Genomic DNA, 14,770 nt, shown 5'->3' with positions numbered 1-14,770 from the left:
GAATCAGAAATAATGAAAGTATTATTTATAAGTTACATTAGACCAAACCCAAAGTAATGAATAATAACAGGGGAACCTTATAAAAACAAGCATGAGTAAATTGGAAAGAGCACAGTAGAAATAAGCCAAATACATCCATGGATGCAAAAATGTGTATTAGGAAAAATTAAACTATCTGAACTTGACAAATGTCTCATATATAGTAAATATTTAAGAGGAGAATTTATTTGGGTATACAGACCATTTAGAGACAATTACCTCTGGGAATGCTTGAGATTATACAGGAGTAGCAGAGATCAGACAATCTATATAGAAGATTACATATGAATGAATGTAGTATTAACTGGCCCTCTGAGAGAGTAGATGATACAAGGAACAGACTGCCAAATTATATTAAAGCAAGCACTAGTATACATATTTTCAAAAACAACTTGGACATCTGGTGTTTTGGTATACTGGGAGTCTAGAAGGCATTATTACTTGTGCTTGAAATATCTGCAAGCATGCAACTTGAAATCTAACCCCATAAAATGTGGAACTCATTAAACCACATACAACATCCTGGTGGTCACTGCTCCCACAATCCTTGTCCTGATAAGACTCCCAAAGATACTGCCTCCACCTTCAACACATATTTCATTAACTCTATATCCAAACTATTTTACCCTAGTGCCAACCCATCTACCTTTAATAATATCAAACCACTCTCTATCAAATCCCACCATACTCTCATCAAATAGTTTTTCCTTCAAACCTTTACCCACTAGCTACATCAAATCCCCACTCTCTAAAAGCAAACCTTGGTCAGCTTCTACTGACAACATTCCTTAGATTTTCCTTCAGTTAGCTGCTGACTCTTGCTCTCCCTGTATCTATCTTAATCAACCACTCCATTTCAGAATCCAAAGTCCCTTCCATATGGAAACAATTCTTCACTCTACCAATACACAAAGGAGGTAACTCCTCAGACATCACTAATTTTAGACCAATTGCCATCCTCTCTCCTCTCTCTCTAAAGTTCTAGAAAAATACATACATAAACAAGTTATGCATTACCTACTCGCTGAAAATCTGCTCACACCTACTCAACATGGCTTTAGACTAAAGCATAGTACTACTACTTCCCAACTGTCATTCCTTAATACCATATTCCTTGCCAGAGATAACAACAAACCTGTCTCCTGCCTATTCTTAGATCTCTCTAAAGCTTCTGACACTGTCTCTCACCCTCTCCTTCTGCACAAACGAACCAACCTTAACTTCTCCCCTGCTACTGTTCCATGGTTTTCCAGCTACCTCACTGACAGATCTCAAGCAGTGAAGTGGCAATCTGCACTATCCCCTTCTCTCCCAGTTAAAATGGGTGTCCCTCAGGGTTCCATTCTTGGTCCACTACTTTTCAACATCTTCACTAATCTTCTTTATTCTTCCTGTCCTCAGTCATCACGGGTCCAATACGCTGATGACTCTACTGTCATCACTATTGCTGACTCTCCCTCCGAACTCATCTCTACAACCCAGACTTCCTTTAACTCAGTAGAAAACAGGCTCTCTGATAACCAGCTTAACCTTAACCCCAAAAAAATAAGCTACTGCCTTTTCTTCCAAAAAACTACAACCACATTAAATCCACTTTCACAATCCTGTCAGTCAATAACACACACACATCGAAGTGGAAACTAGCACTAACCTCCTTGGTGTCATCATTGACGACCAACTTAAATTCGATCTACTCATTAACAACTGTATCAAGAAAACTCATCAGAAACTAGGCTCCTCTATCTTAACAAAAAGTTTCTCACCAGTGAAGCTAAAGTAACTCTACCTCCTACCCAGTTTATTATATAGCCCTCAAATTCTTACTTGCCTCAACTCCACAATTCGTGTCAAACTTGAATCTACCTACAACAAGATAGCCAAATTTGCAGCCCATCAAACTTACAAGTCACATCACTGTCTCTGACTCAGACACCTTAACTGGCTAGAACTACCTCACCAGCTTCTTCTCCCTCAACTCCAGATCATCCACTCTGTCTGTTATTAGCCTCCTTACTGTCCTACCCTATCATCTGTCATCTCCCACTACTCACCTGCTAGATCTCTCCGGAGCTCTAACCGAGATCTGCTATAAATCCACAAACCTAAAACTAAGAAAGGATGTATTATCTATAGCTATAATCCTTCCAAGGCTTGGAACAAACTCCCACTAGAGATCAGGTCACTCAAGCAACTAAGTCAATTTAAGCTAGCCACTAAAGAATACCTGTTAAGCTAATGAACCTGCCTCTGTACCCCACCTCCCCAAACAGCTTATCAACCCTAATTGCACACCTCTATCTGGTCCCAACTTATGTAACTTTTTTAACTTTTTTAACTTTCTAGACCTTGTCTCACATTGACTTCTCTATCCTAGGCACATTACATACATTTTTACCTGCATAATGTAAGACAAAACTATTGTTGGTCCTTCTGAATGATGTAGGAGTCTAAATCTGACAGACATAATGATCAGTTTACTGTAGTAAATTCTTGTTTTTCATGTATATGCTGCTTTGAATATTTTCTGTAAACCAGTTGTTGATTGTTTACTTATTGTTGCAAATGTTAATGGGTAGAACATGTGGAGCTTTTCTCCTCGGGCCTCCTCTGAAAAAGGGCTATTTAGCTCAGTTGGACAAACCCAGTCAACAAATGTAAAATAAATAAATAAATAAATAAATACATGTATGTATGTACCTCCTTGTGAGTGGTACTCCAAAAAACAGAGGAAATATGGTATGCATTCTTTCTTTATCAGGGAAGGAAATAATTGGATAGCTGCTTGGTATACAGTCAATACAAACACAAGTTCACTAAACTTAAAATAGAGTACATTTCATCTCAATGCAAGTATATTATTTTTCACTTTTAATCTTAATGAGGAGGAAAGACAAGATTTCTGTTTGAAAAGGCAAGTTTCAACCACACTGTGATAGCAAGACTACTCTTCCATAAAACAAGCATTTGATTTCAACAAGAAATCAAGACATTCAAGACTGAAAAGATCCTTCCATAACTGAACCAAAGCAAAAAAGGCAACATTTTTGAGTTTAGTGACTTTAGTGATTCACTTATTAGAGATGGGAATATGTGAAAACTTAAAAGATTAAGTAGAGGTACACTAGTAAATCAAATTCAACGAACACTTGATAAAGCAAATGATGTATGAAAACTGAGCAAACTTTCAAACATACAGCTGAAATGCATAACTAAGGAAGTAAAAGTGTTTTGGCTGTAACAGACATGAAAGTGAAAGAAAGTAACGAATGTTAAAATAATAAAAGTAAAAAAACAAAAGCATTTTCGTGCAATAGAATATGTTGCCAAAATCTACTATTTCAGATCACAGCTCAAAGAAGTTCACCAGGATCAGTAGGCATGACCTGCCCTTGCTGAAATCAACCTGGGTTTGTTCCAGAGTCAGGACGCTTCCTATACCCTTATTAATGAGGTCCATGATAATTCTTTCCATGGCTTTGCATATGAGAATAGTGAGACGTATGAGTCTGTAATTTCTAGGGTCTGTAGATGGCCCATCTTCATGTAGATAGATGATGGTTGCTGTTCAACATTCATAAGGCATGATGCTTGTTAGCAGGCTAAGGTTAAATAATGATTCCAGAGGTCCTGATAGGAAAGTGTGACTATTTATTGTCCCATGGATCTGTAAGGCACATATCTTAGACTCTCTGTTATCAAAGCCATTGCATTATAAATGATAAAAATAATCAGATAATGAGAGATGAGAGATGTATGTTAATTATATAATACATCAGTATGACAATATTACAGAAGGAAATGACTGAAGTGTTCGTAGTATGAACAATAGAGATTAGAGTATACAGTGTTACTCTGTTTAGTATTGTCCGTAATAACAGCACTGAAAATGGCTATGATTTTATAGGAAAGGTCATCTATTTTCTATACATTCCATGCCGGTCTTTGTGCATGGAATTGCTTGCCAGAATATGAGGTGTATTACCTATAACAATGAGATGCATATACAAATATAAATGCATTTTGCATGTAATCACTTTCTAGGTGCAGTCATGGTTTTCAGTGTGGAATGCACTATTCCCTTTTTCAAACGGGTAAAACTGACTATACTGTGAACTTCCTGGTTAGTAGACTTAGTTAGATATGTCAAGGATATATCTAGTGACCGTTCAGAGCAGACAATGTTCTTGCTCATCAGTGAGTCTAGTGCAATACAATGTCATCTGAACATATATAACTCATATATCTGATAAACTAAATATTATATATATTTAATGTTAACAAATAGGTACATTACCTGATACCTCCAAGAGAACCAGCTCTCAGGAAAGCCATGGAACAGACAAACTGCAGGACCATCTCCCATGTCTACATAGTGTATACGAACTCCTGGCTGTAAAAGAGAAACACTGTTTAAATGTGCCACACATTTACACACAGTATGTAAGTTTTCATTTTTGCCAACGTAGGAAGATATTATTAAAAACTTATATTACATTTTTTCTGAGAATACAAATTAAGGTGACATACTTTATTTACTGCAGTTGCTATTATTCTCAAATCATGCTCTATATAACATTTGCACAAAGAACATCACCAAAGTTCAAGCAACACAATTTAGACAATTTTTGTTGCTGACTTCAGGTAATGGCAAAAAAGGATTACCGTTGATTCCTTGTTTCATGACATACCAATGTAACTTTACTTTCAAACTTTTTATAAAACTTGATCTCTATCTCTAATTTATTTATCATGTGAGAAACTAATTACCAGTAAGACAAAAGTCACCATAACCAAAGTTAGCATTAATATTTTCTGACAAAGACTTTTCCTCATTAAATTGGTTCATTGGAAGGTGTACTAATGAAGGATGCTTTAGTTGGGGAAGGAGTAGCATCTTGAAAGAAAGCTATGGCTTCTGTATTACCTAAAGTGAGTAAAGACCCATCAGACCCAGACTCATATAGGCAAAGGAGTTGCCAAAACTGTCAGATATGGATCAATTTGGCTTTGTGGGGGGGAGTCAGACATCTCATAACATTAACAGAACAATGACAATCTAGAGGGCGGCACAGTACAAGAAAATATCACTGTTGTTTGTGGGTCTTGATGCAGAGAAAAGGTTTGCCAGAGTAAGCTGGGATTTTATACATAGGGCAATGAAGCATGTGCATTCGCCATACAGTACTAAGGCTAATTAGGTAGATATATAAAGGATCAGAGGCAAGAATTAATGTGGGAGGTTTCGTCTGCGGTAAGTTGTCTTTGAACAGAAGAACCTGACAGGGTGTCCTCTTTCCCTTTGCTATTTGCTTATATTGAGCACCAGTGGCAAAGAAAATAAAGGCCTGAGAAATGCAAGTGTATAATTGGTATGGCAATCAAAAAAAGTTGGATTTGTTTGCAGATAATATTTTGTACTTAAATCCAAAAAGGACAACTTAGTATTGTGGAACATTTTGAGACAGTTTTAAGTTGTTTCAGGATATAAAATTTATGAAGATAAAACAAAGGCTATAGCCATAAATTATGTATGCACTCATGACTTGGTTCAGCAACACCCATATTTATGGGGAAATGAAAAGATGAAGTATTTAGCAGTATGGATTAAATACTTATGTTATAGCAGCTAAGGATATGTGGGAAGGGACTAAACAAAGGATAATACAAAAACTAACTGGATATAGACAGTAAGATACAAGCAGTGAAAATGTTTTAGTCCCTTTAATTTTATATTCAGGCAAAGCATAGTTTTATCAACCAGAGGAAAAGTTGTGGGCAGTGATAAAAGTGTTAAAAAAAATTATCTTGGAGGGAAAGAAGGCAATAGCTGATACTCACAACAGAACAAGGTGGTTAGGATTACCTGATTTAAAGGAATACTTTAGAGCTACACAGTTAAGGCCCATATACATAATACAAGCAGAAGGTTATAATTCAAAGTGGAAAGGGATGATGAATCTGGTTGAGGCTGAGGAGTTAATGGTAGAATGAGATTTTGGATACAGATCCTTAAGGAAAGTAATAACCACCAAACAGATTATATTTATAAAGTTTCAGAAATTATTCCAAGAACTATTTATTTTATTTATTTATTTTACATTTGTTTACCAGGATAGTACGCTGGATATATGTCCATTTTCAGCAGAGGCCCGGGGAGTAAAGCTCCAATAAACAATATTTCAAAGATTACACAAGTTAGATCCACAGAAAATATAAGACAAAGAGTTAAATACAATGGTTTAGTAATGTTCCCAAAAGGGACTCACAATTTACATAGATAGAAACATTAAAGTAGAAATCATCTGATTGGTACAGAACATATTTGAGTTAAGATATTATTCAGATATGATTTCATTTTATAGTTTAGTCAGGGTTGGTACATGGATAAAGCATCCATGAATGGAGAAAGAAGATTTTGCCAACAAGGATGACTGCAAATAGCTATATAGAAAATAGACAAGAGGAGGATGGGATTTACTCGAGAAAACTAACAAATTATTAGAATAAATAACTAGAAAAGTAAAGGTAATAGAGTCAGATGAGGCCAAGAAGAAGTTTGGAGAGATTGCTCTCCCTATAAGGGTTTTATATCAGAGTATAGAGAAAGAAAAAGGGTATAGGGGAGTCCTACATGAAGGGCCTGTTCTGGTAGAGTTTTTATTGAAATTAGAATAGAAGCTGCTGTTAAAAAAGCGGATAATTAGTAGGCAATATAAAATATTGTAAGATAACTATAAAAATCAATCAGAGGGGATTAGAAAAAGATTGGGAAGAGAGATTGGAAAAGCAATTCACAAAGCAACAATAGGCAGACATATGTATGACTCCTTTCTGTTTGCATAGGTATGTTTGTATCTCAAGCAGACTTCAAATTATTTTTCATCAGGTAGACAGCAAATGTTGGAGGTGTGACGGGGAAGAAAAAAGTAACTGTGAATATGTTTTGTAATGAATTGTCAGATCTAAAAATTACCTACAGAGAACACTGTCAGAAACACTGGGGATCAGATGGCTGTAACAAAGGAAAGGATTATTTTGAGCCATGTCACAAGACCTGAGTTATCTAATCATAGTAAGGTCTTAAGTTTAATTCTGTTGGCTGCCAAAAAAAAAAATACTAGAAAATGGAAATCAATATCTAAACCAACTGTATGCAAAGTACTGAATATTGTTAAAGAGAAAAAAGAACTGGAAGAATGATCTCTAGAAAAGGGAAGGAGCAAATTTCATACAAGCAAATGGAATTAGTGGGAATAAAAGATACAGAATAATGTTAAGGAGTGAGGTTTAAGGGAAGTCAGGAAATGAGTGATTTATGTAATGTTGGACTGAATGATAGTTGTTAAAAGAAAGAAAACATACGAAAAATGTTAATAGTGTTTGCTTTCTTTTCCTATAATGGATGTGTGCCTTTATTTTATAAAAGTGTTAAAAAGTAGAATGCTTTAAGAACATGGCAAACAAATGTGGCCAGCATGACAACCAGTGAGTATATAAAGCTAAGTATTTACTGCTTAAGAAACTTTGTATTCCACAAAATGTAAATAAGAATAACAAAGGAATTTACAAGCAGACTAAAAAGAAAATGTGCTAACATTTTAAGTGTATGAATATTGTTTTGAGTATTTAAGATGAGCCTTAAGAACAACGCATGAATTAACCAGCAACTTAGAAAGGCAAGCACTGGATATGCCCTTCATGGAATCTCATCCAAAATAGCAACTGAATGACTTTGAAAAAATATACAGAAAATCATTGGAAATGTTTGCCATTCCAAGAGAGCAGGGGCACATATAAACTTAAGTGTTTTTAGATTTGCTTAATGATACTGAGTTCAGAAATGTTGACAGTGAGAAAACAAACATAAAAATGGATACCGCTCCAGTGCCCTTAGCAGATCATTTTTTGTGTTTGTGTATTTATTAATGAATTTATTCATTTATTTATTTTTCTTTTAAATGAAGTAGAATAGTTTGAATAAAAATCTTCAGCTCCAGCTCAAAATTATATAATGACACAGTGAACACAAGCAAAGAGAGAATAAAATATTAACGTGAGAACAAAAATGTTAAACATCAAGCATTTTAACATTTGCATGACCACAAAGAACATCAGCAAATATTTACAGTATATACAGGGTATTGTATATAGTGCATGAAAGATAAAAAAAGAGGCCTAGATTTTCCGCCAGTTTTCAGATAGAGGGTAATAACAGAGGGTACATGGGGGGAGGTTCAAGGTACAGGTATAAAGAATTGTTTAGTTGGATCTGAGAAATAGATAAATGTAGAAAAGGGGTGAGGGTGACTGTGTTAATGATGTGGTGTATGTTTGTGTAATCATTGGTTAATTTGGAAAATGACTTGCAAACAGCGTATTATGTAAAATGATTACCAAAGCACATGCATTTAGCTTCAATAGTTAAGTATAGTTTGAGGTGATGTCTGAATTTTTTGTAGGGCCATTGATTTTAATATTATTATTTGGTGATTCTGAGATCTTGGAAGCAAGACCAACGAAGGCATGATCAGTGCATTGGAGCTGATTACACAATGTTCAAAGATTGTAGTGGAAAGAGGAAAGTGACCAGAGGTTGCATATAAAGCTACATTTTGTGAGCCTGCTGATGAAAAAGGGAAATGACACTTGAATGAGTAATGTGAAGATGAGCCATGGCAAGTGCTGATCTGTGTTGTTGAAGGAGTCATTTAGTTACAATGTTGAGCATTCTCTGGGGAGAGGGAAATAAATTTGTGGATATGTTTGCTGTAATTTATAGTGTTTTTTCATTATGTTTGGAGGTGGTACTGATAAGGGGTAGATCATAAAGACCATATTCTAACTGTAGGGCAATGCCTCTTTCCCATATAGGTAGTCATCTTGCAGGTGAGATGAAATGGCAGATTTTGTTTTTTCCTTCTTTGCAGGACCTCATCCATAAGCTATTCTACCTGCAATCATTTGGCATATTTATTCTGTGTGATTGTGTGTGTGTGTGTGGGGGGGGGGGTGAGCATTCCCAGGCTACTAAAAACCCTTGTGGTCTATTCATTCCTGCTGGGAAGACAAATTGGACCACTTGTTCACCCCAGCAGTACAGACCAGGTGGTAAGGAGTAAGACAGCTAACTAGTCCTGCAGGGAAGTTTACTGTCTAGCTGAGCAGATCATCCACCTCCCCTTCTTGCCTGCTGAGCTCTGCTGCATGTTGCCTTTTGAGGAGTGTATGTCTCTACATGCATAATTGCCTTGGATTGTGTATGCTTACTATGGCAGCATGTACTCCTTAGGTGCATATTCTATGGGAGTAACAACTAGTGTTCCCAATAAATGCCATGCAAGTGAGAAGCCAAAGCCTCTTCCCTCTCCTCAAGATGAGTGAGTTAGTAGTGGTACCTCACTGTCTTCCTCCCCTGCCAGCTTCTTAAAGGCACATGAACCACAAAGTGAACTTGGGTCATCTGCACCTTAATCAGGGCTGCATCTCTGTACACCACAGAGCTGAAAGTAGGAGGTTTTCCTTGACCAGAAAAAGCAGTTCGCTTACCTTGAATTAGGTAACTGGAATATGATGTTTTATACAGTGATTCTGAACCATCCTTAACCCATACCCCCCCCCCATTTTTGCAAATGGGGTCTGGGTGTCACATTAATAATGACCATCATCTACATCCAATGTTTACACCATCAGGTGGCTAGCTCTGCTGCAGTTGTTCTTTCATACCAGGCATAACACTCACATCTATGGCTGATTGCATGCCTTTAGAATATGAAAGGAAAATTAAGCACTCAGAGAAAATCCATGGAAACACAGGGAATAAATAAAGACTCCACATTAAAGGCAACCCAGCTGAGAAATTAACACAAAAACCTATTGCTATGAGGTGACTGCACTATCCTCTGCACGTGTGCCAATCAGACATAACCCTATGTATTTATATTGTTTCATTTTTTCCCTGATTGTTATGGAGAATGTTCCAGTGTTTTGGCATTCCAGATTGTCTGGACAAGTCTTGAACAGCATAGCTTTTTCTATGCTATAGATGGATTCATGATAGACTAGTCCATCTGAAATCTGAGACAGCCCTTGCTTCACTTTGGCTTTCATATTAATAGTTCATTTTAAATTCTGCCATGTCAGGGATACAAAATTTAAATGTACCTCGTCAGAGTCACCTATTACATTTAAGAATTCCAGAATTTATTTCGCCCAAGGGTTATTCTATTAAATGTAATAATAGAAGGCATTCATGTTGCTACATTTAAATGATCTAAAAGCTAATAATATGAAATGTGTTTGTTTCTGTCTTATGACAATTAATTATGGTTATCTTCAAAAGGAAGTGAAGGGCATTCTAATTGAAACAGACATTAAAAAATCATTTCCCTATTGCAACAACAAGAAAACATTTTGCATGGCCACTATAAAGTAAGACTGTATTTCACAGAAAGCCAGCACTGGACAAAATCAATTAATCAATCAATTAATGAAGACTGTAGTTATGTTACTATTTTTATTTATTCCCCATTTGCCAGTGATTAAATATCGTTTGATGTTCAATGCCAGAGTGTCACTTCATTTTTAAACAGTCAATCTGCTGAGTTTCCTAATTCTTCACCTGGTTATCAATTATCCAGGTGGATTGTAAATATTTTGACAATATTTCTACTAAAGCTCTGTGTTGCCTTCAGTTTGGTAACTGTTATTTCAATTTGTCTATAAGCCCCAAAAATGCCTTGAAATCTTATGTCTTTCAAGATCTCTTACCAAAAATTTGCATCTGCATACATTCTGACTGTACATAAAAGACTCTTTTTTTTTACAGATAAAAATATGAACTTTTACAGGTGAGACTGACAATATGGTATTTTTCTGTTTAAACATTTCAGGTATGAAGTCAAATATAACACCTTCTGGCATTATCGTACATTTTCTCTCAGTCATAAATGTCCAAAATGACCCAGTACTGATGGATGCACTGCATATCAGTCAAATGGCATATGAAATACTTGGTCTAGGGATCTAAATCTCTTCTGCAATATCAGCAGAAAGTTTGGAGGGACATGTATGTTTTTATTTTGCAGAGGATACTGCTCCTGTGGAACAGACTCCCCATCCACATAAAACAAAGCTCATCCCTGTCCGTGTTCAAGTGCAACTTAGATCTATGGATGGGAAACAGGAAATTTACCTCAGGACTGCCCTGCACTGCTAATGGACAGAGACAAGTCCTAAATGCTTCACTCCATGCATGATTTCCCTAAAATTACCTATGGTATGATCCCAGTTATCATCATTAGGGGTAATATATAAATATCATCCATGGGATGTGAGAAGGACAATCTCTAACCAAATCCATCCATCGTCACCCCTTTTCCCATTTGCATATGGGGTTGAAGTGCTGCTTCACCAGCTACAATCATTTCAAACCAAGGTTTACACCACCAGGTTGTTCATTGTACTACACACACACACACACACACACACACACACACACACACACACTCACCTAAAGCCAAGTCAGAGTATCTAGTCCACCTACTGCATGTCGTTGGGATGTGGGAGGAAACCAGAGCACCCAGAAGAAACCCACATGCCTGCAGGAAGAACATATGGACTCCGTACAGAAGCCACCTCAGCTGAGCATCTCTAACCAAATGGGATAGGTTAATTCAAGCATAAAAAGGGAAACTGACAAGGCTTAAAATGGCCCTCAAGGGTAGCTAGCCTAATACTTACCTATGAACCTAATGCCTGTGACCATTTTCAGCAGCTGCATCTCTGAACTGAAGTTCGAGTAGCTACTTCGCAGATAGGGAAATAGCTGCCTCTGGCTCTGACTTCCTTGATTTTGAGCAGCTGGGGCTTGAGTGGCCATAACGGTCTCAGGCTTGGCTATTGTTTACTAAACACTGGTTTAATAAGACAATCTGATATGTTAGAAATAGCTTAGTCAACCATTTGTTCAAATTATTCATCACTTGAGGAGTTTACAAAAGCTATATTTTATTATTCTGCAGCAAATCTGAAATAGTTTGCAGTTTATCTCTTTTATAACAGGTCATGTGCAGAGATGGTTGATGCTTTCCACTCCATGTTCTGTTTCAGAGATAATTCCCTTACCTCTGTGGCCTGAATTATGGCTGAAAAGGGTCTGTGGTCCAGAACACTACAGGTCTCCAATGAAGGTTCACAGATATAACTCAAATGATCATATAGATCTTAGTCATACAACCAATGGGGCCTAGAAGTGGATTTGCATTCCCCTTACTTAGGGTTGTATGACTTTCACCAGAAGTAAATTTGTAGACACCTATCCAATTTTCAAATCAGACTTTAAAGAAAGCCAGTGTGTCACATTGGCATACAAGAGAAGTTTTTCAACAGGTAGGGGATTCTTTGGGTGAGGAACCTCTCTGTACAAGAGATCTTGATCATGTCATGATGAAGACTAATGTCTTTGGAAGGAGTGGTTTGGTATTATCAGTATTTTTGGAGTACACTAAAAATAAGCAGAACATTACAAATTATACCATTTTTAAAGAAATAAACTTTATCAGCTTGTTCTACTGTGATGTGAATGCCATGCCACACTTCTGTTGCATATTGTTACTGGCATTTTTTCATTTGCATTGAAGTGTCCATTCACCTTAGATAAATAATTTCAATTCCTTATTAAACATTTTCTGTTACTAGGTTTTAATGTGAAGAGATTAAGAGTGGAATAATCTAAAATAATCAAAATGTAACTTTCCAGCTGTATATGCCACAAACCTTTCCTCATTTATGTCAAGTTATAGCCGATTTGGTCCCCCTAAACGACAGCCATATACCCATAATTAAACATCAAAACTACAGAATTACTCTTTCTAGTTATTGTCAGTTGTGGAAAAAAACTAACCTGTGGAAATCTTTTTTTAGACTATTATTCACTTACTCATTATTTTTTCAAGACAGTAATGGCAGAACTCCATCAGACTCAGGAAATTTACATGAAAAGGCTCTGTGTGTTCCTAGGATCAACTTTGATGCTTACAGCCTACTGGCCTTCAGAATACTGATTGCTGTAACTCCATGTTAATGTATTGTAATTCATTTATATACCTACACTAAGAACATTTTTGAAATAAGTTACAGTCTGACTTTTAATAGGAAGAGGAAGCCTTTTCAATAATTTTGGAAGGCACTGCATGGCCTATCAGTCACTTGTATTCCACTTAATAGTAAACCTAATGACCAGAGAGCAGCATGGAACTCAGAGCTCTGGAGTTTTCAGGCATAAACCTCATTAATGAACTGCCACACTGCTGTAGACCTTCAAAGGTGGTCATTTTCAATCATCTGCCTTTTTATACTATACAGTGGGTATAAAAACTTTCCACACTCCTGTTAAAATGCCAGGTTTATGTGATATAAAAAAATGAGACCACAATAAATCATTTCAAAATTTTCCCACCTTTAATATGACCTATAATCTGTAGAATTCAATTGAAAAACAAACAAATCTGTTAGGGGGAAATATAAAAAATATAACATGTACAATAAGCTGGTTGCAGAAGTGTGCACCCCTTAAACTAATACTTTGTTGTGTGTGCACACCCTTAATCTAATACTTTGTTGTGTGTGCACACCCTTAAACTAATACCTTGTTGGGTGTGCACACCCTTAAACTAATATTTTGTTGTGTGTGCACACCCTTAAACGAATACTTTGTTGTGTGTGCACACCCTTAATCTAATACTTTGTTGTGTGTGCACACCCTTAAACTAATATTTTGTTGTGTGTGCACACCCTTAAACTAATATTTTGTTGTGTGTGCACACCCTTAAACTAATACTTTGTTGTGTGTACACACCCTTAAACTAATATTTTGTTGTGTGTGCACACCCTTAAACTAATACCTTGTTGGGTGTGCACACCCTTAAACTAATATTTTGTTGTGTGTGCACACCCTTAAACTAATACTTTGTTGTGTGTACACACCCTTAAACTAATATTTTGTTGAAGCACCTTTTGATTTGCTATCATATGTTATACATCACAGTTTGGTGCCCTGCCTGCACCCCTATACAGTGTCATAATACTTCCTGGCACTGGTGTGATTGATCCCAGATGATCCACCCATCTGCCCTTTTACTGAGCATGTCAGATACATTGCAAATTAACATCAATCATTTGCACTAACATAATAGTTTGTCTAGAAATACTGTTACTGATCATAATAATATGATGTCATACTTTACAGCTGTTTGATTACAGAGACAAACTTGTACTGTCTGTTATAATGGTTACTCAGTTGTAACCCTTTTGGTGGAGGCCCTGCATTACACAAGTTACATCATGGGCTGGCTACATCTGCTACTCAGTTATAATCCTTTTGGTGAAGGTATGCATTACACATGCTACATCATGGGCTTGCTATGTCTGTGGAGGCCCTGCTTTACACCTTACATAATGGGCCTATGTCCATTGTACCTGTTACTCAGTTGCAATCCTTTTGGTGGGGGCCCTTTATTACACAAGCTAGATCATGGACCTGCTATGTCTGTTACACCTGTTACTCAGTTTTAATCTTTTTGTTACTCAGTCGTAATCTTTTTGCTGGAGGCCCTGAATTACACAAGTTACATCATCGTCCTGCTCCCAGTAAACCCTCTCTCTCAGCTAGTCTTGTCTTATTTTCAGTCTGACATGACCATATTCCCAAAGTTCATCTCTCGGTTGTCCTCCA

At 36.6% G+C, this 14,770-nt stretch overlaps 1 protein-coding gene across 2 annotated transcripts in view; it reads right to left on the bottom strand.

The window, feature by feature from the left end:
- The window catches only part of EPHX2 (epoxide hydrolase 2), a 3,146,492-nt gene that overhangs the window by 2,363,614 nt on the left and 768,108 nt on the right, over positions 1-14,770 (bottom strand). For both annotated transcript variants that reach the window (XM_044062350.1, XM_044062351.1), the window contains exon 7: positions 4,334-4,429. In XM_044062350.1, coding sequence (XP_043918285.1) covers positions 4,334-4,429 — 96 coding nt within the window. The remainder of the gene's footprint in view (positions 1-4,333; positions 4,430-14,770) is intronic.

Source organism: Protopterus annectens, chromosome 2.part1 (assembly GCF_019279795.1).
Source record: "Protopterus annectens isolate FY-2018-M chromosome 2.part1, PAN1.0, whole genome shotgun sequence".
NCBI lineage: Eukaryota > Metazoa > Chordata > Ceratodontiformes > Protopteridae > Protopterus > Protopterus annectens.
This window is presented reverse-complemented; position numbering and strand designations above follow the sequence as displayed.